This window comes from Corythoichthys intestinalis, chromosome 10, assembly GCF_030265065.1.
Source record: "Corythoichthys intestinalis isolate RoL2023-P3 chromosome 10, ASM3026506v1, whole genome shotgun sequence".
In the NCBI taxonomy this organism is placed as follows: domain Eukaryota; kingdom Metazoa; phylum Chordata; class Actinopteri; order Syngnathiformes; family Syngnathidae; genus Corythoichthys; species Corythoichthys intestinalis.
The window spans coordinates 52,800,914-52,827,246 of NC_080404.1; the positions used below are offsets into that span (position 1 = coordinate 52,800,914).

The following is a 26,333-nucleotide window of genomic DNA, read 5'->3' on the forward strand; positions in this document are numbered from 1 at the left end:
CATGGTGCGTCATTCTCCATACGATGCAGTGCAGGGAAAAATACAACATTTGATCATGAAGGCTCGGTATGTATTTGTAGCCAACTTAGTCATTTTGATAGTAGGCTAATAAAGATATATACAGCATGCTTCTTTGTTTGGTTGGGGGGGGGGGAAAGTTTTCATACTTTTTTTTTTGTGGCAGGAATGGGCTTCCATTGGCAGGTTTAATTTTTTTCCTTTTAATTCTAAACCAGTGCATACGCACCTCATGTAAAGTTAATTGCTATCTTGACACTGCTTAATGTCTCCCATTGAAGGCCTTAGACGTCCAATCCATTTACGTCAACTAGTGATGAACTCCTCTCAATTTGCAGTAGAAGCATGAATGAACGCTACACGATTGGACGTCTATCATCATCTTGGGAAGGCCGACAAGTGCTCCTTTTTTTATGGCGGCGTGCACAGTTGGCGGCTGAGAACTAGAAAAGCACATATAACGCGACATCGACAGGTTATTTGTTAGCACTCCCCAAATACCGACGATGTCATTTTAGTACCGTCTCGGTACCGATACTATCTTCGGTATCGTTGCAACACTAGTCATTAGCCTCGACAAACTAGTGTTGCCCTCATGCGGGAGCTAATGCTGATTTACAGTGCCTTGCAAAAGTATTCGGCCCCCTTGAATCTTGCAACCTTTCGCCACATTTCAAGCTTCAAACATAAAGATATGAAATTTAAATTTTTTTGTCAAGAATCAACAACAAGTGGGACACAATCGTGAAGTGGAACAACATTTATTGGATAATTTAAACTTTTTTAACAAATAAAAAACTGAAAAGTGGGGCGTGCAATATTATTCGGCCCCTTTACTTTCAGTGCAGCAAACTCACTCCAGAAGTTCAGTGAGGATCTCTGAATGATCCAATGTTGTCCTAAATGACCGATGATGATAAATAGAATCCACCTGTGTGTAATCAAGTCTCCGTATAAATGCACCTGCTCTGTGATCTGTTTAAAGTGCAGAGAGCATTATGAAAACCAAGGAACACACCAGGCAGGTCCGAGATACTGTTGTGGAGAAGTTTAAAGCCGGATTTGGATACAAAAAGATTTCCCAAGCTTTAAACATCTCAAGGAGCACTGTGCAAGCCATCATATTGAAATGGAAGGAGCATCAGACCACTGCAAATCTACCAAGACCCGGCCGTCCTTCCAAACTTTCTTCTCAAACAAGGAGAAAACTGATCAGAGATGCAGCCAAGAGGCCCATGATCACTCTGGATGAACAGCAGAGATGTACAGCTGTGGTGGGAGAGTCTGTCCATTGGACAATAATCAGTCGTACACTGCACAAATCTGGCCTTTATGGAAGAGTGGCAAGAAGAAAGCCATTTCTCAAAGATATCCATAAAAAGTCTCGTTTAAAGTTTGCCACAAGCCACCTGGGAGACACACCAAACATGTGGAAGAAGGTGCTCTGGTCAGATGAAAGCAAAATTGAACTTTTTGGCCACAATGCAAAACGATATGTTTGGCGTAAAAGCAACACAGCTCATCACCCTGAACACACCATCCCCACTGTCAAACATGGTGGTGGCAGCAGCATGGTTTGGGCCCGCTTTTCTTCAGGAGGGACAGGGAAGATGGTTAAAATTGACGGGAAGATGGATGCAGCCAAATACAGGAACATTCTGGAAGAAAACCTGTTGGTATCTGCACAAGACCTGAGACTGGGACGGAGATTTATCTTCCAACAGGACAATGATCCAAAACATAAAGCCAAATCTACAATGGAATGGTTCAAAAATAAACGTATCCAGGTGTTAGAATGGCCAAGTCAAAGTCCAGACCTGAATCCAATCGAGAATCTGTGGAAAGAGCTGAAGACTGCTGTTCACAAACACTCTCCATCCAACCTCACTGAGCTCGAGCTGTTTTGCAAGGAAGAATGGGCAAGAATGTCAGTCTCTCGATGTGCAAAACTGATAGAAACATACCCCAAACGACTTGCAGCTGTAATTGGAGCAAAAGGTGACGCTACAAAGTATTAATGCAAGGGGGCCGAAAAATATTGCACGCCCCACTTTTCAGTTTTTTATTTGTTAAAAAAGTTTAAATTATCCAATAAATTTTGTTCCACTTCACGATTGTGTCCCACATGTTGATTCTTGACAAAAAATTACAATTTTATATCTTTATGTTTGAAGCCTGAAATGTGGCGAAAGGTTGCAAGGTTCAAGGGGGCCGAATACTTTTGCAAGGCACTGTAGCTTTAACGGGAACATCAAGTTAAACAAAAATCGAGTCCTATCAAGTTTTTTTTTGTGTTCTAAACGAAGCGTCCCCGTCCCATCAGCTCCACCCACTGAGGTTAGCCCCTCATTGATAAACAGACTACAACAAAATAACAAAAACAGGACGGCGCACGTGTCCACAGCGACGACTTCGCCGGCCGAGACCGACGCGATCGGGAAATTTCCAAAGTTTGAATTGTTTTCTTGTTTGATTTTCCCAGGAAGTCGCCGAAGAGGACAGGAAGTGGTCTGCGTTGCTTTCACGGAAAGCGTGGAGAAGGACGAGCGCGGGTTTTTTGTTTTTCGAGGGTGCGGGACGGGCGGCCTTCAGATCTTGATGTCCTGCGATTCCACCATGTTAGCCAGCGTCTTCTTCACCCTCAGGATGGTGAGGCGGGAGGCGGGATTCGCCGACCAGCACTCGCTCATCAGCTTCAGCACGGCGCGCAGGCACTGGCGAAAAAGCAAGAGTTAAGGGACGAGCGGCGGCCGGGACGGGCTTCCGGCGGACTCACCTCGTCGCCGTTCCACCTGTTGGACACTGTGGGACGCAGGCCCTTGACGCACACAGTTTCCAACATGTCCTCATAGGACGGGTCCGATGGCACAGAGTCATAATAAGGAAGCTGGTACTCCTCCACTATGCCTGCGTGCGCAAAAGGGGATGAAAAATAAAATCAAATTCCAATAAAAAAATAGATGACTGATAATATTTAATGACTTTTTTTTTTAATTAAAAATACATTTTAATGAATTTTTCAAAAAAAAATAAAAATACATTTTTTCCCTTTGTTTTTTTTATGATGTTAAAAAAAAAATTAAGGAGAATGTTTACCCCCTTCATTTCAATGTTTTTAATGAAAAAATTAAATGAAAAAGCAATAAAATATTTGCCCGTAAGAGCATTGCTAATGCCACAACATTGTCACATGCATCTCACTAAGTAATATGTTCTCAGACATCTGTCTCAATCTGCGTACTGCATAATTTATGAAATATTTGCAGTTACATTATAGCATTTTTGCACCGTTATATCAATATCTATGCTAAAACAGGTCAGCCATCTGCCTCATTGTCGGAGAACAGTAAATTCTCATATACGCACTGTTGCAGTGGGGCAAATAATTATTTAGTCAACCACCAATTGTGCAAGTTCTCCTACTTGAAAAGATTAGAGAGGCCTGTAATTGTCAACATGGGTAAACCTCAACCATCAGAGACAGAATGTGGGGAAAAAAACAGAAAATCACTGTTTGATTTTTAAAGAATTTATTTCCAAATTAGAGTGGAAAATAAGTATTTGGTCACCTACAAAGAAGCAAGATTTCTGGCTGTCAAAGAGGTCTAACTTCTAACGAGGTCTAACGAGGCTCCACTCGTTACCTGTATTAATGGCACCTGTTTTAACTCATTATCAGTATACCTGTCCACAACCTCAGTCAGTCCCACTCCAAACTCCACTATGGCCAAGGCCAAAGAGCTGTGGAAGGACACCAGAGACAAAATTGTAGACCTGTACTAGGCTGGGAAGACAACCTGCAATAGGTAAAACGCTTGATGTAAAGAAATCAACTGTGGGTGCAATTATTACAAAATGGAAGACATACAAGACCACTGATAATCTCCCTCGATCTGGGGCTCCATGCAAGATCTCACCCTGTGGCGTGAAAATGATAACCAGAACGGTGAGCAAAAATCCCAGAACCACACGGGGGGGGGACCTAGTGAATGACCTACAGAGAGCTGGGACCACAGTAACAAAGGCTACTATCAGTAACACAATGCGCCGCCAGGGACTCAAATCCTGCACTGGCAGACGTGTCCCCCTGCTGAAGCCAGTACACGTCCAGGCCCGTCTGCGGTTCGCTAGAGAGTATTTGGATGATCCAGAAGAGGACTGGGAGAATGTGTTATGGTCAGATGAAACCAAAATATAACTTTTTGGTAGAAACACAGGTTCTCGTGTTTGGAGGAGAAAGAATGCTGAATTGCATCCGGAGAACACCATACCCACTGTGAAGCATGGGGGTGGAAACATCATGCTTCGGGACGGTTTCTCTGCAAAGGGACCAGGACGACTGATCTGTGTAAAGGAAAGAATGAATGGGGCCATGTATCGAGAGATTTTGAGTGAAAATCTCCTTCCATCAGCAAGGGCATTGAAGATGAGATGTGGCTGGGTCTTTCAGCATGACAATGATCCCAAACGCACAGCCAGGGCAACAAAGGAGAGGCTTCGTCAGAAGTATTTCAAGATCCTGGAGTGGCCAAGCCAGTCTCCAGAGCTCAACACCAAAGAAAATCTGTGGAGGGAGTTGAAAGTCAGTGTTGCCCAACGGCAGCCCCAAAACATCCCTGCTCTAGAGGAGATCTGCATGGAGGAATGGGCCAAAATACCAGCAACGGTGTGTGAAAAGCTTGTGAAGAGTTACAGAAAACATTTGGCCTCCGTTATTGCCAACAAAGGGTACATAAGAAAGTATTGAGATGAACGTTTGGTAATGACCTAATACTTATTTTCCACCATGATTTGCAAATAAATTCTTTAAAACTCAAACAATGTGATTTTCAGTTCCCCCCCCCCCCCCCCCCCCCCCCCCCACATTCTGTCTCTCATGGTTGAGGTTTACCCATGTTGACAATTACAGACCTCTCCAATATTTTCAAGTGGGAGAATTGCACAATTAGTGGTTGACTAAATATTTATTTGCCCCACTTTATATTACCACTACATTAATCCTGCAACGACTAATCGATTAACACGAGTAACTCGATTGGAAAAAAGTTACGAATCAAATTTTGCTGCTTCGCGTATTCGTTTAATTAGAGTGGACTTGTAGCTGCTTGTTTTGAAAGTGTTTGCATTTAGTTTTATTTATTTGGGTGGCTACACTGCCCTTTGGCCCAACAGTGAATATGACATAACTCCTTTCACATGGCTGAATCCAGCTGCTCCCTGTTAAGACCAACATAAGTTTTTGTTTGAGCTAATAGATTTTTTTATGCATTCGTTATTTAGTTTGTACGTATATTTAGCTGTTTTTTGTGGGAATAAGTGTTTGAACTATTTGTTAAGCGCATTGTAAAAAAAATAAAAAATACATTAGCATTTAATAGCATTTAAGCTAGCGGATTTTTCATATGCAATTGTTTGCCAATTGTTCTTTTGCTGTACATGGATCCTCATTTATTTATTTTTAATACTGTTTGAGGCTAAGCTCAAGTATTTTTTATTTATTTTTAAATGACAGTGCAATCCTGCAACGTTTGAAATTCCTGCAAATGTTTTTATTTTGCATTCACATTTAATGCTCTTTTGAAATTGCAATCCTTGCAAGCCTTTGTTTTAAATCTCCTAAAATTTATTCTACAATGCATTTAACATTCCTAATCCGATTACTTGATTATTCGAAACTACTACAGTGAGGCCTCGTTTTTCGCAGTTAATGGGGACCAGAACCCGCCGCGATAACTGAAAAAACGTGAATTTTTTTTTTGTTTGTGTTCAATGTACTTATTCAGATTTAGCATGGGAAAGAGATACAAATAAGACATGTTTTTTCACTTTTCACCCAAAGTATAATAAAAAAAAAAAAAATACAGTATGTACAGTGGGGAGAACAAGTATTTGATACTTATATATACTTATATATACTGTATATATATTTTGATAAATGGTTTTTAAGCACTTCAAATGTAATAATTATATTAAGTTTTAAACATGTTACTGTCCCACTGGATCATTTTTAATCAAGAATAAAGTACTGCAGTAGAAAAATGCTTGGCTTTATTGAATGTTTCATTGAGTGAGTCCACTCAAACTTCTCGCTTGCACACAATTGAGTTGCCACAGCAACTGTTTAGCAAGTTAAACGATGATTGACACATGCAGCGCTTTGAAGTCCACGCCTCAGGCAAGATCAAACCCAAACTTTTGTCAACATCGTTAACTTTAATAAGCAACTCCTGCACGGGCTGACGAACAAAGAGCAGGGAGAGGGAGGGAGGGAGCGAGCGTGAGACTACGCGATCGGCACGGGACAGCTCATCTGTATTTTTTTTTTTAATTGAAAAATCATCCACGATAGACTGAGGGCGCAACGCTTGAAGTGCGAAGTAGCAAGGGATCACTGTGGTTGATAGATTAATTGACTACAAAAATAATTGATACAGTATCTGCAGCCCTACACTACATCATTACTTGCTGCTAGTCACTGATGCTAGGTTCATAACGTAGGTTTTAATGCAGAAATCCAAGTTTTTTTGCCTTTTTCCGACTTGAGTGAGGCATTAACTTGAAGTTCTGAGCGGGACAAGCCGCAAAGAAGTGAACAACTTCATATCCGCTCTAGGTCACTTTCGTATGCGGTTTTAAATCTGATCTGTGGCTGCGGTCTGAACTCTCGAGTCTCCAAAATCAGAATTCGGGTGACCGCTGATGATGTTGATTTGCATTGCTCAGCAACGGAATGAAGTAATGTGGGAAATAAAAACAAATATGGACAGTGGTGTGCAGTGGAGGGAGAGTGACGTTCAACAATTACAGGTAGTCCCCAGGTTACGAACGAGTTAGCAACCCTGTGGCTTAGTGTGGCTAAGCCCCCAACCCCACCAAAGTCGTCAGCACTGACGAGTTTGGTTGAGGGGGGAGGTGTCCGCGAGTGAAAGCCGGGCCAATGTTTATTCTGTATATACAGGTAGCCACTAGAAGTGTCCAAAATGTCCGATTCTTAGATTATTCACGAGTCGTCTGTGGAAGATTCCAGAACGATTCACAAACATCCAAATTCCGATTATTGAAATATGTCAAGTAAAGCGGAAGTAAAACACACTCAGCGCGCCGCGCGGTCTTCGGGACGCAACGAGGAATGGAACGAGAGTAGCTAAACATCATGCTTGTCATTACCCGGCCCCTCGGGTAATGACAATGCTCAACTCACGGCTGTAGCTCAACTCATGCCGCGAGATAAAAAAATCAACAACATACCTGACTGCTGCCGACAGCTGCTACAAACTACGTCCGCATAATGATGCGGTAGATATCATATTTATATAGGACTAGATGCAAAATAACAGACTCAGTGGCGTTAGCAGTACATGTACAGAAAGCTAGATGTGGGCGTTAGTAAACGGCCGCCATCTTGAAGCAGTAGACTTCCCTGCAAGGCTGTTGTAGCGAACCTTCCAAACAAACCTAATTAACTTTTTATCTTAAATACTCCTAAATCGGCAAAATATTGACTTGAATCTATCTTTAAAATAGTTTTAAAACTTTCACAAAAGTAGACAGAAGGGAAATTATGGAATAACGGGAGCAATTTTAACAACTTTAACGGTTGATTCACAACATTAAATTAATTGAATGTAGTTTAAAGTGCATGTGGCACGAAAAAGCATGTTTATTTCATAACACGCACGGTATTTTATGCTCCTGAATGATATGGACCGCTTGGACGTGTGTGGAAGCGATCGCTATATTTATTTAGTTTTTTTAATCCCGCGCCATGAAAATGAGTGACTTTCGCCTTCGGTCTTGCATTGAGGAGGAGGGCGCTGTGATGTGTACGGTTGAAGACGTCCTCTTCACTACAGCCGTACTGTTGTGTATGAGGACTAAGGATTCAGCTGATTTTGCAGATTAATAGTTTATTTTTCGCATCACGCCAGCCAAGTGGCTGCAAAAAATTCTTGCTTTATGAGGGAGAGGCATATGCGCCTTTTTGGAGTTTCAAAAGGTTCCCATTCACCGTGGATATTGGCCAAAACAAGCCCTACTACTGTGGGACCATTGGATTTACGAGGAAGTGAGTAAACATCTTGTTTTGTATTATGTCAAATACGAGTACAGCGATTACAAAGTAAACACTACAAACTTTTTTTAAATAAAGGACTACTTACGTTTGATCATTGATGGGCATGTAAAAAGTTCTCCTCGTGCACATTAGCTGCACGTTAGCTGCACAACAACTGCAGCTGCCCTCCTCCGTGGAACGAGCTATAAATTGCTCTCCGCCGGGCGGTTTGCCGGTCCGCAAAGACAATCGACAACCCAGTCGTCATGTCAAATAATCCGGGCTAGTTATGTGTGATTTTCCGCTTCGAAGACTTTGAAACATCACTCGGTTCGGGTTAGCATGTCGGCTAGCTGTCACGCCTCTTGGTTTGTTTACATTCTCCGAAGCCGGGGAAGGGAAATGACATATGTCCGATTTAGGTGTCATAAAATATCGTTCGGGAGGTGCGACAGTAAAGGTGAAGTTGACAGTTTTGACCATTATTTTTAGCTTTGCTAAATTGTTGTGTATAGTCGAATCGTCTCAAAATATGATTCTAATTCACATAATAATGCTATTTAAGACTTTTTTTCTCCTGTCGTATGCTCTTTAAAGCTGCTGATACAGAATGGGGATTTGAGTATATTATTTCTTGTTTTTAACTGTTAACGTGATACTGAAATAGTTGTTTATTTAAGCCTGCGAGGCCTTTTTTTTTTTTTTCTTCATTTTTTACAGTTTTGGTAACGAATGTACAAAAGATTAAAAGCAGCTAATAGCGGGGTGGGGGGCGGGGGCGGTTATTAATAATCGATTTATAATCGAATCGTAGCCTCTGAATCGTAATCGAATAGTTAGGTGCCCAAAGAGTCCCACCTCTAGTAGCCACCCTTTTATTGCTCTGCCATCTTTGCATAATTCAAGCGAAACTGTCCGCATCGACTTCAGTCTTTAAAATTTTATTGTATTTTAAAAATGAGGAATGAAATGGGTTAGGAAGTCTATTGCTGTTGACAAGTGACATTACCGCCAGTGACGCAGCGTCTCGCCATCTCCCAGACGACCAGTCCGTAACTGTACATGTCCGCCATGAGGTAGGCCTGGAAGTGGTTCTTCTGGAGGCTCTCGTCCAGCACTTCGGGGGCCATGTAGCGCCGCGTGCCCATGCGCCCGCTCAGCGGGAGGTCCACCTCGTTGGTGTCGCTACAGACGGCAAGAGAGGAGAGGGTGAGTCAGACAAACGAGCGAGCGGCGGTCCACATTCCCACCTGTTGAACTTGACGGCCAGACCCAGGTCAGCGATGCAGCAGGCGCCGTTCTTCTTGATGAGGATGTTCTTGCTCTTGAGGTCCCGGTGGGCGATGGCCGGTTTGCCCTGCGTGCCGTAGATCTCTGTGTGCAGGTGGCAGAGGCCGCAGGCGGCCGAGTAGGCCAGCCGCAGCAGCGTGGCCGTGTCCAGCGTGGCCGTCTTCAGGAAGTCGTGCAGCGAGCCGTTCTCGTGGTAGTCGCTGATCAGGAACAGCTGCGTCAGGGCCCCCGTCCCCTTGATGTCTGCTGCGATGAAGCCTACACACACAACCGCTTCTTAATAATCATTTCAGTGCTCACTATAGTGGAGCAGTTATTCAAAAGATTTAAGCCTTGTTAGGAAAAAAGCCCAAAATTATTATGTTTTTTTTTGTTGCAAAATATTATTGTTCTTCTACTTTCATAATTAGAAATAAGTCAAAATGGATTGGGCGTTGAGCGCCATCAATGGGAGTCAATGAGCGGATAGGGCTAGGCAGACAAACGACAAAACAAGGCAATGATGCAACTAACACTGAAGGGATATACAGTAGAGGCGTGCGAAATTTCCGATTCTTAGATTATTCGCGATTCGGCCGTGGAAGATTTGAGAACGATTCACAAACATCCAAATTCCGATTATTGAATTATACCAGGTAAAGCGGAAATAAAACGCAGTAGACGCGGTCTTTGGGACGCAATGAGGAATGGTAGTAGAGTAAATATCATGTTCAACTCACGCTGCTAGATAAAAAACACAATAATACCCGAATGCGGCCGACAGCCGCTGCAAACAACACCCAGTTGCTAGTTGCTACAAACATACGGCTACAGTAGATATCATATATATGTTGAACTAGATGCAAAATGACAGACGATGGCGGTGTTAGAACATGTATTATTGAGCAGAGATGCGAAATGACAGACTTGCCGGCGTTAGTAAACAGCCGCCATCTTAAAGCAGTAGACCTCTCTAGAAGGCTCTGTTGTAGCGAACCGAATTAACGTTTTATCTAAAATTCTCCTAAATCGGCAGAATCTTGTCTTGAACCTATCTTTAAATGATGGAATAGTTTTAAAACTTTTACAAAAGTAGACAGAAGGGAAATTATGGAATAACGGGAGCAATTTTAACAACTGTAACAGTTGATTCACAACATTGAAATAATTGAATGTAGTTTAAAGCTGCTGATACAGAATGGGGACTGGAGTTTTTTATTTACTGTTATTTTTGTATTTTTTTTACTGTTATATGTTAACTTGATACTCAAATAGTTTGGTTTAGCCTGAGAGAATTTTTGAACAATTTTGAAGCTAATGTACAAAACATTAAAAAGGAGGGGGGTGCATCAATAATCGTTTTATAATCGAATCGGAGCCTCTGAATCGTAATCATAATCGAATCGTTAGGTGCCCAAAGATTCCCAGCTGTAATATACAGTATAAACTGTCAAATGGCATCAAGTCAATTCTCGGCAAGCCGCCTAGGATCGATTTAAAGACACTGCTGATGAGCTGGAATTTGATGCAGGTACGAGGTTGGGAACTCATCCCACATCTCTGTAACAAAACAATCTGACTAGCAGCAGAATGTGACAAAAATCCTGCCAGTTGTCATACTAGCTTCGCTTAATAGCTAGTACAGCTATTCTCCAAGTCCAGCCCAACCGCCTCATCACCTCCAGCGTGCATTGCGTGCGTAAAACATGGCACCCTCCGCAGGTCAAAAAATGTTATAGATTTTTAAATCAATGGCAATAGTATATGTGTTTCTAATAATATTTTAGTATAAGAGAACAATTTTGGCTTATTAGAGCCTACAAGTTAAGTCCGAGGTTCCCTTTGATAATACTATTTAAATACATAATATTATTTATTCAAAATATTCAAAGAAATTTGATTTGAGTTTTGATTTCCTCATGTCATGTCATGTTGACTTTTGACGGTAGGAAATTTACCGAGGATGTTGTCGTGTCTCATGAGGACGGTCTGGTAGATTTCCGTCTCCCGAAACCAGCTAGCCTCCTCTCGAGTGAAGAAGACTTTGACAGCCACCTTCTCGCCTCGCCAGCGGCCTAGCCACACCTCGCCGTACCGCCCTTTGCCGATCTGACGCACCATCTGGATCTGCTTGGCGATGGTCCTCTGAACCTGAAGACAAAAACAAAAACAAAACAAAACATTCAAACTGCTGGAAAAGCAAATCATGCACATCTTTTTCCACTAAAATAAAATTCATGTCATTCATGTTTAGTTGACAAAAAGAAGTTAGGCAATCCTAATTCAGCACCATTGACTGCGCTAGACGTCCAATCCATGTTGCCTGTGAGGCCAGCTTAATATTAACTCATTTGCTCCCAAAAATGTATAAATATGTTCTATTTTTAATTGTTTCAGTGTCCCAAAGACGTATTTATACGTCTTTTACGTTTTTTTTTTTCCACAAGAGACATCTCTAGGTTCTGATGCAACTTAGCTCCAAAGCAAAATGCTGAAAATCCATTTTAAAGCAATAAAACTGGCCACTGGAGGGCAGTAGCGCATTTGGTAAGACCCCAAACCCGATTCAACGCCGGCGGAAGACGACCGAATGGACGTCCAGGATGCCAGGCGGCGGATGACCGAGCAGAACAACCGGGAGGACGCCCGGGATGCCAGGCGTTGGACGACCGAGCAGAACGACCGGGACCCCCAGTGCAGCAGACGATGCCGTTGAGTCCATGCTGCTTGCTGAGTAGAGCCTGCGCCCTCCTGTGTCCCGCACGGGAAGGCGCACAGCCAAACCAGTTCCCCCCAGGAACACAAGTTCCCCAGCCGCGAACTCTGCCACGAGGCAGTGGTCACCACAAAAGAAAGACTCGAAAAAATCCATCTTAATGAGATAGGCGGCGATGAGGGAAAAGTTTACCCCGGCTGTCGCGGCCACAACAGCGTCATCTGTTATTTATTTGTAAATAAATTGTTACTTTGCTATGAAAAGCTCTATTTGTCTTGTTTTTTATGTTATTTTGTGAAAGGAAAACATTATTCTGATGTTTCAGATGTAACTAAAGAAAAAAATAGCTGTGTTAAAGTCAAAGTTATGTTTGAAATGTATGCTTTCACAAAAGCTCAATTTGTCAGTTTTTTCATCAAAAATTGGAAAATTGCTCAAACTAAGCAATTTTCTAACGCTGATTTCAAAAGAATGGAAAAAGACATGAACTAACTTTTTTTCCCTGTTGAAAGAAGAGAAATGAATACTCAAGCAACTCGAGTAACCCGAGTTTAAAAACTGATCCGAGTAATTTTATTCACCTCAAGGAATAGTTTAATTTTGCCAGCTCTAAGCATCACGTTTTGACCGGACTACTTTTAATGCGGGACAACGCGCTGACGCGCTGGTGTGTAGAAGAAGAAGCAATTAAAAAAAAGAAAAAAAAAACTTGCTGCAGCTAACATCCGCTACAAACGACGCCGACGTTGCTAAAAACTACGCCCGCATGATGCTAGTTTGGTAGCAGGTAGTGTCCGATGCGTCTCATAGATATCGCATGCGAAATGACAGACTCGGCCGCGTCTGGGCAGCGTTAGTAATTAGCCGCCATCTTTAAGCAGTACACTTCTCATCGCTAATAAATACAACGTTACTGTCACACGCTCACGTAATGTTAGCCGTTCGGAGGGCTAGGTTTCTATTGATTATGACCACTGTCGATGCGTGGCTAACGTGTCTTACATACAGGTTTGATATAATCTGTAAAAACAGCACTGTAGAGTGATGAGGGTGTAAAATTAAAACATAATAAAGCTAACTGTCAGTTTTGGCTCAGTAGCCATTGCTGAATAAAACACCAAGTAGCACAGGTCCCTAATGTGCTCCAATACAGCAGGTATCATACATTTACTTTAAACTAGAGCTGAAACGAATACTCGAGCAACTCGAGTTTAAAAACTGATCCGAGTAATTTTATGCACCTCGAGGAATCGTTTAACTTTGCCAGCTCTAGGCATCACATTTTGCCCAGACTACTTTTAATGCGGGACAACGCGCTGACGTCAAGTGCGTAGAGGAAGAAGGACTAAAAAACCAACAAACTTACTGCAGCCGACAGCCGTTACAAACTGCGGCGACGTTGCTAAAAACTACGCCTGCATGTTGCTACGTGGTAGCAGGTAACGTCTGTATGCGTGTCATAGATATCACATGTACGTAGAACTAGATGCGAAATGACCGACACGGCGGCGTTAATAAAACAGCCGCCATCTTAAAGAAGTTCTCAGCACTTCTCAGCACTTCTCAGCGCTCATAAATAAGATTAACGTTACTGTCACTCGCTAACGTAACATTATCCCTGCGGAGGGCTAGGTTTCTATTCATCATGAGTACTGTCGATGCGTGGCCAACTCTTACATACAGGCTTTAATCAGTGAAAACAGCGCTGTAGAGTGATTAGGGTGTAAAATAAAAACTTAATAATGCTAACTGTCATTTTGAGCTCAGTAGTCATTGCTGGATCAAACACCAAGTAGCAAGTGGAATTTCAATTGAAACACGTGGGAAAAACACCTAACTTTTAAGTAATGTGTGTTATCAAGTGTAATTACATTTTTAGGTAAGAAATATATTTTTTTTTATCAGATCTAAAAGTATTTTTGAGTGAAAGCAGTGAATTAGTCTTTTTTTTTTAAGTCACATTTGAGACGCAATTGTTGGCTGTTTTCAACAATGTACATCGAAAATAAAGACATTGATTGACTGAAAATGGTTCAATATTAGATGAACTGTCTTGTTTTCTCATGTATATTTATAATTGCTCTTCACCTAAAAATATATTTGTTTTATCCGATTGCTCGATTAATCGATAGAATTTTCAGTCGATTACTCGATTACTAAAATATTCTATAGCTGCAGCCCTATTTTGAACACTGCAAAAACTCAAAATCCTATCAGTAATTACAGTTTAGACTAACTTAAAACTTAACTAGAACTTAAAAATAGCTTGACACAAATGGAAATTAAATTGAAACACGTGGGAAATACACATAGCTTTCAAGTGGTGTGTCTTATCAAGCGTAATTACATTTTTAGGTAAGAAATATGTTTTTTTTTAATAAGATCTAGAAGTTTTTTGAGTGAAAGCAGTGATTTTTTTTTTCTAGTCACATCTGAGATGCAATTGTTGGCTGTTTTCGACAAAGTACATCGAAAATAAAGACATTGATTGACGGAAAATGGTTCAATATTGGATTAAATGTCTTTTTTTCCTCATATATATTTATAATTGCTCTTTACCTAAAAAAAGTTTTATCCGATTACTCGATTAATCAATAACATTTTCAGTCGATTACTCGATTACTAAAATACTCGATAGCTGCAGCCCTAGTTCCATGTTTATATAGCAATAGAACAGAATTTTCTGTGAGCCTTGCAAAATCAGTCAAAATCCAGTAAAACGGCCGGGATCGAAGGGGTTGCACTGGTGAAAATGGCTGGGAATGAATGAGTTAATAGGTTAACCAACATCACCAAAGAAACTAATTACAACGTGGCCTGTAACAAAGATGACTTTTTCAGACCCCTGGTCATTACCAGCAGGGGGAGCCCCGAACCGCTGCCGGAGCTCTGAGATTGATGGATGAGGTCTTTGAGTGACTCCCCCACTGGGATGAACACTTCCTGTTCCACGTCCTTGTGGTAACGCTGACGCTCGCTCTGCCACTTGTACCTGACACACAAAGGGTTATTTTAAAAGATGTAGATTTTATGAGGAAATTAAAAAGTCTTGGTCGTACTTGTAGTAGCAGACCACCGTGACGCAGATGAGCATACAGCAGCACACCGTCATGGAGATGAGGAACGCCAACCAGTGGGGGCTGCCTTCTACTGACGCAATTAACTCATTAGCCGCCGGGTCGGACGTCCTTAGACGGCGGCGAAGCGCGATCGCTACCTGAAGGGGCCTGTGGGGGTAACGTGGGTCGTAGGTCTCGGTTGCAGAAGTCGGTGGCACAGCACTCGATGGTTCTCCTCGTTTGAGCGTTCGGGGAATCCTGCCAATGGAAACCGGCAAACCGTCGGGTCGTGCGTTTTGACCGCTTGGGTGGGTGCTCGCGTGAACGTACCTTGCACTGAAAGTGCGAGCCCTCATACTTCATGCAGCCCGAGGTGAGGATTGGCTCGCCGTGCTCGTCCTCCTCGATGATGGCGAAGCACTGACCGTTGGTTCTGAGAAAAGACACCCGAGCGTCCTTAATGTGATAGTATTATTTTATTATTATTAGGGTTGTTCCGATCATGTTTTTTTGCTCCCGATCCGATCCCGATCGTTTTAGTTTGAGTATCTGCCGATATTTCCCGATCAGATTGCTTTTTTTTTGCTCCCGATTCAATTCCAATCATTCCCAATAATTTTTCCCGATCATATACATTTTGGCAATGCATTAAGAAAAAAAATGAATAAATTCAGACGGATATATACATTAGAGCAGGGCGGTAAACCGAAAATTTACCGTCACCGAAATTCTTCACGATGACCGACGTAATTTTGACCATGGCGGTAAATTCGGTAATTTGATAAAACAAGAAAATATAGTCTTTTTATCCCGCTTTGACACTGTCTTGTTCGGCTATGTTCATTCCCCTTTAAGAAAGCAGACAGTGTGCTTACATACGGAGTCACGTGGTTTTCAGGAAGCCAATCAAACAGAAGCCCGGTAGGCTAACGCTAGCAGCTAACGCTACAAGTAAACGGGATGGAGTCGGGCTTAAGTTAGCTTCGCCAGACTTTCACCCGACATAAAGTAAACTCTCGGCGGGTCCCAGACGGGCTTTCACCCGCTGTCCTCCCTGGTTTTAAATATCATCTTTTTATCCCGCTTTGACGCTGTGTTGTTCGGGTATGTTCATTCCCCTTTAAGAAAGCAGACAGTGTGCTTACGTATGGAGTCACGTGGTTTTCAGGAAGCCAATCAAACAGAAGCCCGGTAGGCTAACGCTAGCAGCTAACGCTAGCAGCTAACGCTACAAGTAAACGGGATGGAGTCGGGCTTAAGTTAGCTTCGCCAAACTTTCACCCGACATAAAGTAAACTCTTTGCGGGTTCCAGGCGGGCTTTCACCCGCTGTCCTCCCTGGTTCTCACGATATCAGGAGAGGATGCTTTCTTCTGGTAGCCAAGCCACAGGCTAACGCTAGCGGCTGACAACGGCTACAAAGGAACGTGAAAGAGTCGGACAGTGGCTCTAACCTTGTCGAAACGGCTGAAACTAAAGAGTGGACTGGGCACAGCTATTTTTCTGTATGTGTTTGCTTTATTCTGCTATCATAAAACCTTAAATGTTTCATTGGCATCAGAGCAATACAGCTTTAATCTGGTTGTGTCTGTGTGGGGGTGCATGTATTAAAAAATGTTTCGGAAAAAAAAAAAATAAATAAACTGAAACCTTGACAAACACTTGTGTTGAATAATAATGTCACAGCAGCCATTACCAATAAGTTGTCTGAAGTGTACTGTTAAAGCTGCAAGTCATTTGTGTTAGAATGACATGTTTGCACAGTCGTCATATTGATTTTTATAATGTTGTACATTTTTCAAGTCATACAAGCTGTTATAAATGTTCACACTAGAATTCTTATTGTTTACAAGATTTTTTTTAATACGTAATGTTTAGACTGCATGTGCAATTGTTAAGTTGAAAGCTGGTGAAATAAATTTAACGAGAAATGGTTAATTTGTATTCCATGCATTGATTCAAATTTTCAAATTGTATAAACAGTCTGCTTGGGCGAATTTATCGTCATTTATCGTTACCGAGTTAAATCTGCTCAATTTATCGCGATACGTACTTAAGGCCATATCGCCCAGGCCTAATATACATTCAACATACAGTACATAAGTACTGTATTTGTTTATTACGACAATAAATCCTCAAGATGGCATTTACATTATTAACATTCTTTCTGTGAGAGGGATCCACGGATAGAAAGACTTACGACTGTCTATTGTGACTAAATATTGCCATCTAGTGTATTTGTTGAGCTTTCAGTAAATGATACTGCAGCCATGCCCCCAATGCATGATGGGAAGTGGAACCATGATGGGAAGTAAAACCATGACTGTGCGTCGTGCTACCAATGGATATATCTTCTCTGCTTTGGGAACTTAAGGTGTTAAGACAAAAATCATTGCCACCTTGCTTCCCCACTTAGCTTTCCATGATATTTCTAATCATAGGGAGAGGGATTTCAAGATTATAGTCGATTGCAGCAAAGCTCCACAGACTGCCAAAAATCATTCTACCTGTTATGCGCTGCCTTTTATCTCTCGATATTGGTAAAACGGCATCATTACAAATTCAGCGCGACAATGAGTGAGAGGGCCGTGCAGCGCAAATATGAATAGCATTAAATATTTCAACATGACACATTTTTTAATAAATTAATTGCCGCCGTTATTGGGATATTTTTGATAATCCTCCCTTAAGCCTAAAGACTCTGGATGAGTGTAACATATTATGTCTGTAACGTTAAATACAATTAGAAAACGATTTAATTAAAAAATATATATATTAAAAAAAGGCATGGCCGATATTTTTTTGCCGATTCCGATACTTTGAAAATGACGTGATCGGACCCGATCGATCGGCATCCAGATCGATCGGGACATCTCTAATTATTATAATATATGCATTTTTGCATTTTCCTTGTTAATAACAATATACAGTGCTGGCCAAAAGTATTTGCACACCTGCAATTCTTTCAGATAATGCTCAATTTCTCCCAGAAAATGTTCGCAATTACAAATGCTTTGGTAGTAACGTCTTCGTTTATTTTGCTTGCAATGAAAAAACACAAAAGAGAATGAAAAAGAATTAAATCATTATCATTTTACACAAGAACTCCAAAAATGGGCCAGACAAAAGTATTGGGACCCTCAGCCTAATACTTGGTAGCACAACCTTTAGACAAAATAACTGCGAACAACCGGTATCCATCAATGAGTTTCTTACAATGCTCTGTTGGAATTTTAGACCATTCTTCTTTGGCCAACTGCTCAAGGTCTCTGAGATTTGAAGGGGGCCATTTTCAGATCTCTCCACAGGTGTTCTATGGGATTCATGTCTGGACTCACAACTGGCCACTTGAGAGGTTTCCAGTGCTTTCTCTCAAACCATTTTGTAGTGCTTTTTGAAGTATGTTTTGGGTCATTGTCCTGCTGGAAGACCCATGACCTCTGAGGGAGACCCAGCTTTCTCACACTGGGCCCTACAGTATGCTGCAAAAATTGTTGGTATTCTTCAGACTTCATAATGCCATGCACACGGTCAAGCAGTCCAATGCCAGAGGTAGCTAAGCAACCCCAAAACATCAGGGAACCTCCGCCATGTTTGACTGTGGTGACTTTTCTTTGAAGGCCTTGTTTTTTTCCCTTTAACTCTATGTTGATGCCTTTTCTCAAAAATCTGTACGTTTGTCTCATCTGACCAGAGAACATTCTTCCAAAACGTTTTTGGCTTTCTAAGGTAAGTTTTGGCAAACTCCAGCCTGGCTTTTTTATGTCTCTGGGTCAGAAGTGGGCACCTCCTGGGTATCCTACCATAGAGTCCCATTTCATTCAGACGCCGACGGATAGTACGGGTTGACACTGTTGTACCCTCGGCCTGTGGGACAGCTTGAACTTGTTTGGATGTTAGTCGAGGTTCTTTATCCTCCATCCGCAAAATCTTTCGTTGAAATCTCTCGTCAAATTTTCTTTTCTGACCACATCTAGGGAGGTTAGCCTCTATGCCATGGGCTTTACACTTATTAATGACACTGCGCACGGTAGACACAGGAACATTCAGGTCTTAGGAGATGGACTTGTAGCCTTGAGATTGCCCATGCTTCCTCGCAATTTTGCTTCTCGGGTTGAATCAACTTTAATCCATTTTAACTGGCTGCAAGTGTGATTTAGTTATTGCCACCACCTGTTATGTGCCACAGGTAAGTAACAAGCGTTGTTAATTACACAAATTAGAGAAGCATCACATGATTTTTCAAAGGGTGCCAATACTTTTGTCCGGCCCATTTTTGGAGTTTTGTGTAAAATGATCATACTTAAAAAAAATTTTCTATTCTCTTTTGTATTTTTATTTTGCAAGCAAAATGAATGGAGATATTATGACCAAAGCATGTGTAATTGCAATCATTTTCTGGGAGAAATTGAGCATTATCTGATATAATTGCAGGGGTGCCAGTACTTTTGGCCAGCACTGTATAAGTTTATTTATTTATTTTTTTTATCATACTTTTGACTTTGACTCAAACATAACTTTTAATGCTGTTGAATCTGAATAAATACATTGAACACACCCAAAAAAAGCTCCGCCTCTAATTCGCGGATTTTCGTTTTCGTGGGGTGGGCTCCCCATAACCCACGAAAAACAAGGGATCACTGTAAACATATTTTTTTTATATACAGTATGTGGTATCACGTATTCTTTTGAGTATCGCTAGTTGTAAATTTGAGTGTGTTGAAAATTCTAAACACTACCCAATCAGAGTGTGTCTTACTGGCAGGTGTTGTTGGTGGCGTCTTCTGGACAATGTCCGGAGCAGTAGCAGCTGAGGAAGCGGGCGGCGTCCTCGGGGGCCACGGTGGAGTCGCCGTCGCCGGGCCGCCTGGCCTCCGCTTTCACGCCCGTGCCCTGCAGGACGTGGTCCGGGTTCTGACCCGCGCCTGCCGAAGCCGACCAAAAAAATACGTCACGTGGGATTGTTTTCCTAACAGTGTTCCACTGATACCGATACAGCACAAAAGAAAAACATTATCAGTAGGGCTGCAGCTATCGAATATTTTAGTAATCGAGTAATCGACTGAAAATTCTATTGATTAATCGAGTAATCGGATAAAACATTTTTTTTTAGGTAAAGAGCAATTATACATATACATGAGGAAAAAAAGACATTTAATCCAATATTGAACCATTTTCAGTCAATCAATGTCTTTATTTGTGATGTACATTGTTGAAAACAGCCAAAAATTGCATCTCATATGTGACCAGAAAAAAAATTCACTGCTTTCACTCAAAAAACTTCTAGATCTTATTAAAAAAAAAAAAAAAAACATATTTCTTACCTAAAAATGTAATTACGCTTGATAAAACACATCACTTGAAAGCTACGTGTTTTTCCCACGTGTTTTAATTTAGTTTCCATTTGTGTCAAGCTATTTTTAAGTTAGTCTAAACTGTAAGTACTGGTAGGATTTTGAGTTTTTGCAGTATTCAAAATAAATGTATGATACCTGTTGTATTGGAGCACATTTATTCAGCAATGATTACTGAGCTAAAACTGACAGTTAGCTTTATTATTAGAGCTGGGAATCTTTGGGCACCTAACGATTCGATTACGATTCAGAGGCTCCGATTCGATTATAAAACGATTATTGATGCACCCTCCCTCTTTTTTTTTTAATTTATTTATTTATTTTTAAATGTTTTGTACATTAGTTCCAAAATTGTTCAAAAATACTCTCAGACTAAACCAAACTACTATTTCAGTATCAAGTTAACATATAACAGTAAACAAATATACAAAAATAAAAGTAAATAAAAAACTCCAGTCCCCATTCTGTATCAGCAGCTTTAAACTACATTCAATTAATTTAATGTTGTGAATCAACCGTTAAAGTTGTTAAAATTGCTCCCGTTATTCCATAATTTCCCTTTTGTCTACTTTCGACATGTGAAATTTCTAAAACTATTGTAAAGATAGATTCAAGTCAATATTTTACCGATTTAGGAGTATTTTAGATAAAAAGTTAATTAGGTTGCTCAGAAGGTTCGCTACAACAGTCTTGCAGGGAAGTGTACTGCTTTAAGATGGCGGCCGATTACTAACGCGCGCATCTAGCTTTTTGTAGATATTCTGCTCACGCTACCGAATCTATAGTGCATCTAGTCCTATGTAAATGATATCTACCGTAACGTTATGTGGATGACGTTGTAGCAGCTTTTCGGCAGCAGTCAGGTATGTTGTTGTGTTTTTTTATCTCGTGGCATGAGTCGAGCTAGAGGCGTGAGTTGAGCATTGGCATTACCCGAGGAGCCGGGTAATGAGAAGCATGATGTTTAGCAACTCTCGCTCCGTTCTTCCTCATTGCGTGCCGAAGACCGCGCGGCGCGCTGAGTGTGTTGTACTTCCGCTTTACTTGGCATATTTCAATAATCGGAATTTGGATGTTTGTGAATCGTTCTCGAATCTTCCACGGCCGAATCGCGAATAATCTAAGAATCGGAAATTTTGCGCACCTCTATTTATTATGTTTTAATTTTACGCACTCATCACTCTACAGCGCTGTGTTTTTACAGATTAAATAAAGCCTTATGTAAGACACGTTAGCCACGCACCGACAGTGGTCAAAATCAATAGAAACCTAGCCATCCGAAGGGCTAACGTTACGTGAGCATGTGATTGTAACGTTATATTTATTAGCGATGAGAAGTCTACTGCTTAAAGATGGCGGCTGTTTACTGACGCTGCCCAGACGCGGCCGAGTCTGTCATTTCGCATCTAGTACTAAATGCATGCGATATCTTTGACGCATCGGACACTACCTGCTACCAAACTAGCATCATGCGGGCGTAGTTTTTAGCAAGGTCGGCGTAGTTTGTAGAGGCTCTCGGCTGCGGTAAGTTTTATTTTTTTATTATTGCTTCTTCCTCTACGCACGTGACGTCAGCGCGTTGTCCCGCATTAAAAGTAGTCCGGCCAAAACATGATGCTTAGAGCTGGCAAAATTAAACGATTCCTCGAGGTGAATAAAATTACTCGGATCAGTTTTTAAACTCGAGTTACTCGAGTTGCTCGAGTATTCGTTTCAGCTCTAATTATCAGTATTCAGTAGTACTAAGAAATAACCTTGCCGTTGCTGTGTGATATGTTCATTTCGAGATCGACTTACCAAGACGGAAAATTTTGGTAGCAACGTGTTGGTTACTGTTTTTTTTCTTCCCAACAGTGAAACCTTTTTAAAACAACATAACTGTTCTTAGCAGGAGCACCTTTTGGGGTACAAAGTATCGCGATATGTCGCCATTTCGATATATTGTCACACCCCTAGTATAACGATGAGCCGCATGGCGTTATCAGCACATCAGAACGCAGACATGTGACCCATCTGGGGCTATTTATAAATCCCTTTCCAAATCAACTTTTCGCAACTGATGCGTCCGCTCCGTGTTGTTTCTGTACGAGAAAGCGAGAAGAGCGTCTAGATTTTTTCTTATCAGTTCTTATCGCTTTTCTTAAAGCCAAACTTCTCTTTTCTTCTTCTCGCATGTCACATTCCAGCCTGCCTTCCTCGCAGCAACAACACCAAAATGCGTCAACATGTCTGGACATGAAGTGCGCACACTACCAGCCGCCCGGTCGTCACGGAAACGGTCGGCGCAGTCTAAACGGGCCCCCCTTGCGCTTCTGCTGTGAATTGAAATGAGTTTATCACTAGCAGGCGTCCAACCCGTTTGAAGTGGGAAGGTTGGTCGTTCATTCGTTGCCAATCTTACCATTTCAAATGGATTGGACGTCAAATGGCAGTCAAGTCCATTTGGATGCATTTGATGGGAATTGCTGGAAGATTGATGTGTTCATTATTTTGTGGGGAGCTAAGAAATTATTTACCGTTCTCTTTTTAAATAAAAAATGTAGGGCTGTCAAACGATTACAATTTTTAATCGAGTTAATCACAGCTTAAAAATTAATTAATCGTAATTAATCGCAATTCAAACCAGCTCTAAAATATGCCATATTTTTCTGTAAATTATTGTTGGAATGGAAAGATAAGACACAAGATGGATATATACATTCAAAATACAGTACATAAGGACTATTAGTTTATTATAACAATAAATCAACAAGATGGTATTAACATTTTTAACAATCTGTTAAAGCGATCCATGGATAGAAAGACTTGTAGTTCTTAAAAGAAAAATGTTAGTACAAGTTATAGAAATTGTATGTTGAATATGTATACATTCAACATACTGTACATAAGAACTGTATTTGTTTATTATAATAATAAATCCACAAGATGGCATTAACATTATAAAGAAAGACTTAAAAGATAAATGTGAGTTCAAGTTATAGTAATTTTGATAGTTTGTATATTGTGACTAAATATTGCCATCTAGTGTATTTGTTGAGCTAAACGAAATATTTGAATAGAGTTTGTGAGTATTATTTTCCATAGCAATTTTGATTGGGAATGCCAGTTCTCTTTCCATTGAGCGCTTTTCTTTTTGTGAACATTTTTTTTTTTTAAGAGATAGGAATATTATTTTTGTTGTGCTTTCACTAAATGATACTGTAGCGACTTAACTGTTCTTAACTGCCCAAATGCATGGTGGGAAGTTGGGCAACCATGACTGTCAGTGGTGGCTGCAAATGGTATATCTTCTCTGCGTTGTGTACAATAAAGGGTGTTAAGAAAAAGATCATCTCCTGTCATTCTTCCCCACGTTGCTCGCCACAATAGTTATAATTGTTGAGAAGTTGGGCAACCATGACTGTCAGTGGTGGCAGCAAATGGTATATCTTCTATGCGTTGTGGACAATACAGGGTGTTGAGAAAAAGATCTTGTGTCATTCTTCATCATGTCGCTCGCCACAATAGATATAATTGTTGTGGAAGAGGTGCCATGTTTATACCAATAAATAGCGCGGCTCCAATGAATACCTGTGTCCACTCCACTCGCTTGTCTCTGCCTCTGAGCTCTCAATATACTTAAAACGGCGCCATTGTAGTCTGTTCGCGGGAATGCGTGAGTGGGTCGTTCCGCACATGCGTTAAATGTGCTAAATATTTTAATGTGATTATTTTTTTAAAATTACTGCCCGTTAACGCGATCATTTTGACAGCCCTAAAAAAATATGTAAAAATAAAATTTTATAAAATAAGATTTTTTGGTGTTTTCTTCCCCTATTTTATAGAAAATATGTTTTGTAGATGAAACAAATAGTTATAAAAAAAGTCTTTCCCACTCCTTTTTTTCCAAATGGCAGAAACAATAAAGGAGATTGTGCTTCTCCCGCCCCCTTTTTTTGTTTTTAAATTCAATAATATATATATATATATATATTATATATTTATTAAAAAACAACACTGTTTTGCTAAAATATGACATGCACATTTTGGTGGTAGGTACTTTAACATGAAAAAACTGATCATTAGCAAGCTATTTGGCAGATAAGTTACTCCATCAAAATAATACACGGACGTGTGTGGCTGATAAAAGTTGAGGTTGCGGAGAGGGGAAACGAGGGCGTGAGAGTAGTTTCCGCCCAACAATGACCGTTGTGAAGGTTGAGCGCCGCTCGCCGTCATACAGGAAACGCTTCATGAGCGAAAAGGAAGTGAGAGCGGCAACAATCAACTCAACAGCTTCCTGCGGCGCCAGCGCGGAGAATGCTCGCGAGGACCAGGCGGACTTGTCGAACCTCAGCGTGTGAATGTTTACACATGCTTTGATTGGTTAGTTATCGAAACGTATTGTTGCCACTAAAAAAAAACCCCAACAACCTCTAAATAGTCCTGTATCCCGTTTTTTTACATGATAGTACCATGTTTTTGCATATTATCACATTTTTACATGATAGCTATCACCTTTTTACATGTTGGCATCCCGTTGATACATGATAGTATCCCGTTTGTACATGATAGTACCACATTTATACATGATACAATCACCTTTTTACATGATAGGATCCCATTTATACATGATAATATCACCTTTTATACATAATACTATCCCATTTATACGTGATAGTACCATGTTTTTAGATGATACTATCACATTCTTACATGATACTATCACGTTTTACATGATAATGATCATATTTTTAAAGAATTATCAACATTTTTACATTGGAAATATCAGGTTTTTCAATACCATATTGGCCCGACTATAAGACGGCCCTGATTATAAGACGACCCCCTCTTTTTCAAGACTCAAGTTTGAAAAAAATACTTTTTGAACACCAAATTATTTTTTATACAGAAAATAATTACAGTACATCCGAAACAAATGATTATAACAAGATATTTGAGAGAAAAAAAGCATGTTATTTTGCCTCATTCAAATCTTAATATCTGAACATTTAAATATGTAAACTAGGGCTGTCAAAATTAATCGCGTTAACGGGCAGTAATTAATTTTTTAAATTAATCACGTTAAAATATTTGAGGCATTTAACACACATGCCTCGCTCAAACAGGTTAAAATGACAGCAAAGTGTCATTTCCACTTGTTACTTGTGTTTTTTGGTGTTTTGTCACCCTCTGCTGGCGCTTGGGTGCGACTGATTTTATGAGTTTCAGCACCATAATTATTATTGACATCAACAATGGCGAGCTACTAGTTAATTTTCCATTGAAAATTTTACAAACTTTATTAAAACGAGAACATTAAGAGGGGTTTTAATATAAAATTTCTATAACTTGTACTAACATTTATCTTTTAAGAAGTCCATGGATCACTTTAATAGAATGATAATGTTAATGCCATCTTGTTGATTTATTGTTTTAATAAACAAATACAGTACTTATGTACAGTATGTTGAATGTATATATCCGTCTTGTGTCTTATCTTTCCATTCCAACAATAATTTCCTGAAAAATCAGTAGATGGTTTGAATTGCGATTAATCACGGTTAATTAATTTTTAAGCTGTGATTAACTCGATTAAAAATTTTAATCGTTTGACAGCCCTAATGTAAACTAAAGTGCAATCACATTTGTAAATGAATGGCTTCTGGTTTTTGAAATGTAAATAAACCAATCTATTGTGATAAAACAACAAAATTGCAATAACTGCATTACCCATCAAAGTGAAGTTTAACTGTAACTGTAGTCTTTAAACAAATCTGAATAAGGAAAAACACTGCAATAAAATAATGCAAACTGGTTACACTAAAAAGAGTAGCTGAGATCTGTCATGACAGAACATCGCTTCAATGATATCTGGCGCCATCT

At 40.4% G+C, this 26,333-nt stretch overlaps 1 protein-coding gene across 1 annotated transcript in view; it reads right to left on the minus strand.

The window, feature by feature from the left end:
• Positions 1-2,157: 2,157 nt before the first annotated feature.
• Positions 2,158-26,333, minus strand: part of LOC130922560 (bone morphogenetic protein receptor type-1A-like) — a 68,132-nt gene continuing 43,956 nt past the window's right edge. Inside the window, exons 4-13 of the mRNA XM_057847388.1 lie at positions 19,874-20,039; positions 15,446-15,548; positions 15,274-15,373; positions 15,116-15,203; positions 14,913-15,048; positions 11,299-11,491; positions 9,322-9,619; positions 9,081-9,256; positions 2,795-2,925; positions 2,158-2,732 (exon numbers count right to left, since the gene is read on the minus strand). Coding sequence (XP_057703371.1) covers positions 2,607-2,732; positions 2,795-2,925; positions 9,081-9,256; positions 9,322-9,619; positions 11,299-11,491; positions 14,913-15,048; positions 15,116-15,203; positions 15,274-15,373; positions 15,446-15,548; positions 19,874-20,039 — 1,517 coding nt within the window. The 3' untranslated portion in view covers positions 2,158-2,606. The remainder of the gene's footprint in view (positions 2,733-2,794; positions 2,926-9,080; positions 9,257-9,321; positions 9,620-11,298; positions 11,492-14,912; positions 15,049-15,115; positions 15,204-15,273; positions 15,374-15,445; positions 15,549-19,873; positions 20,040-26,333) is intronic.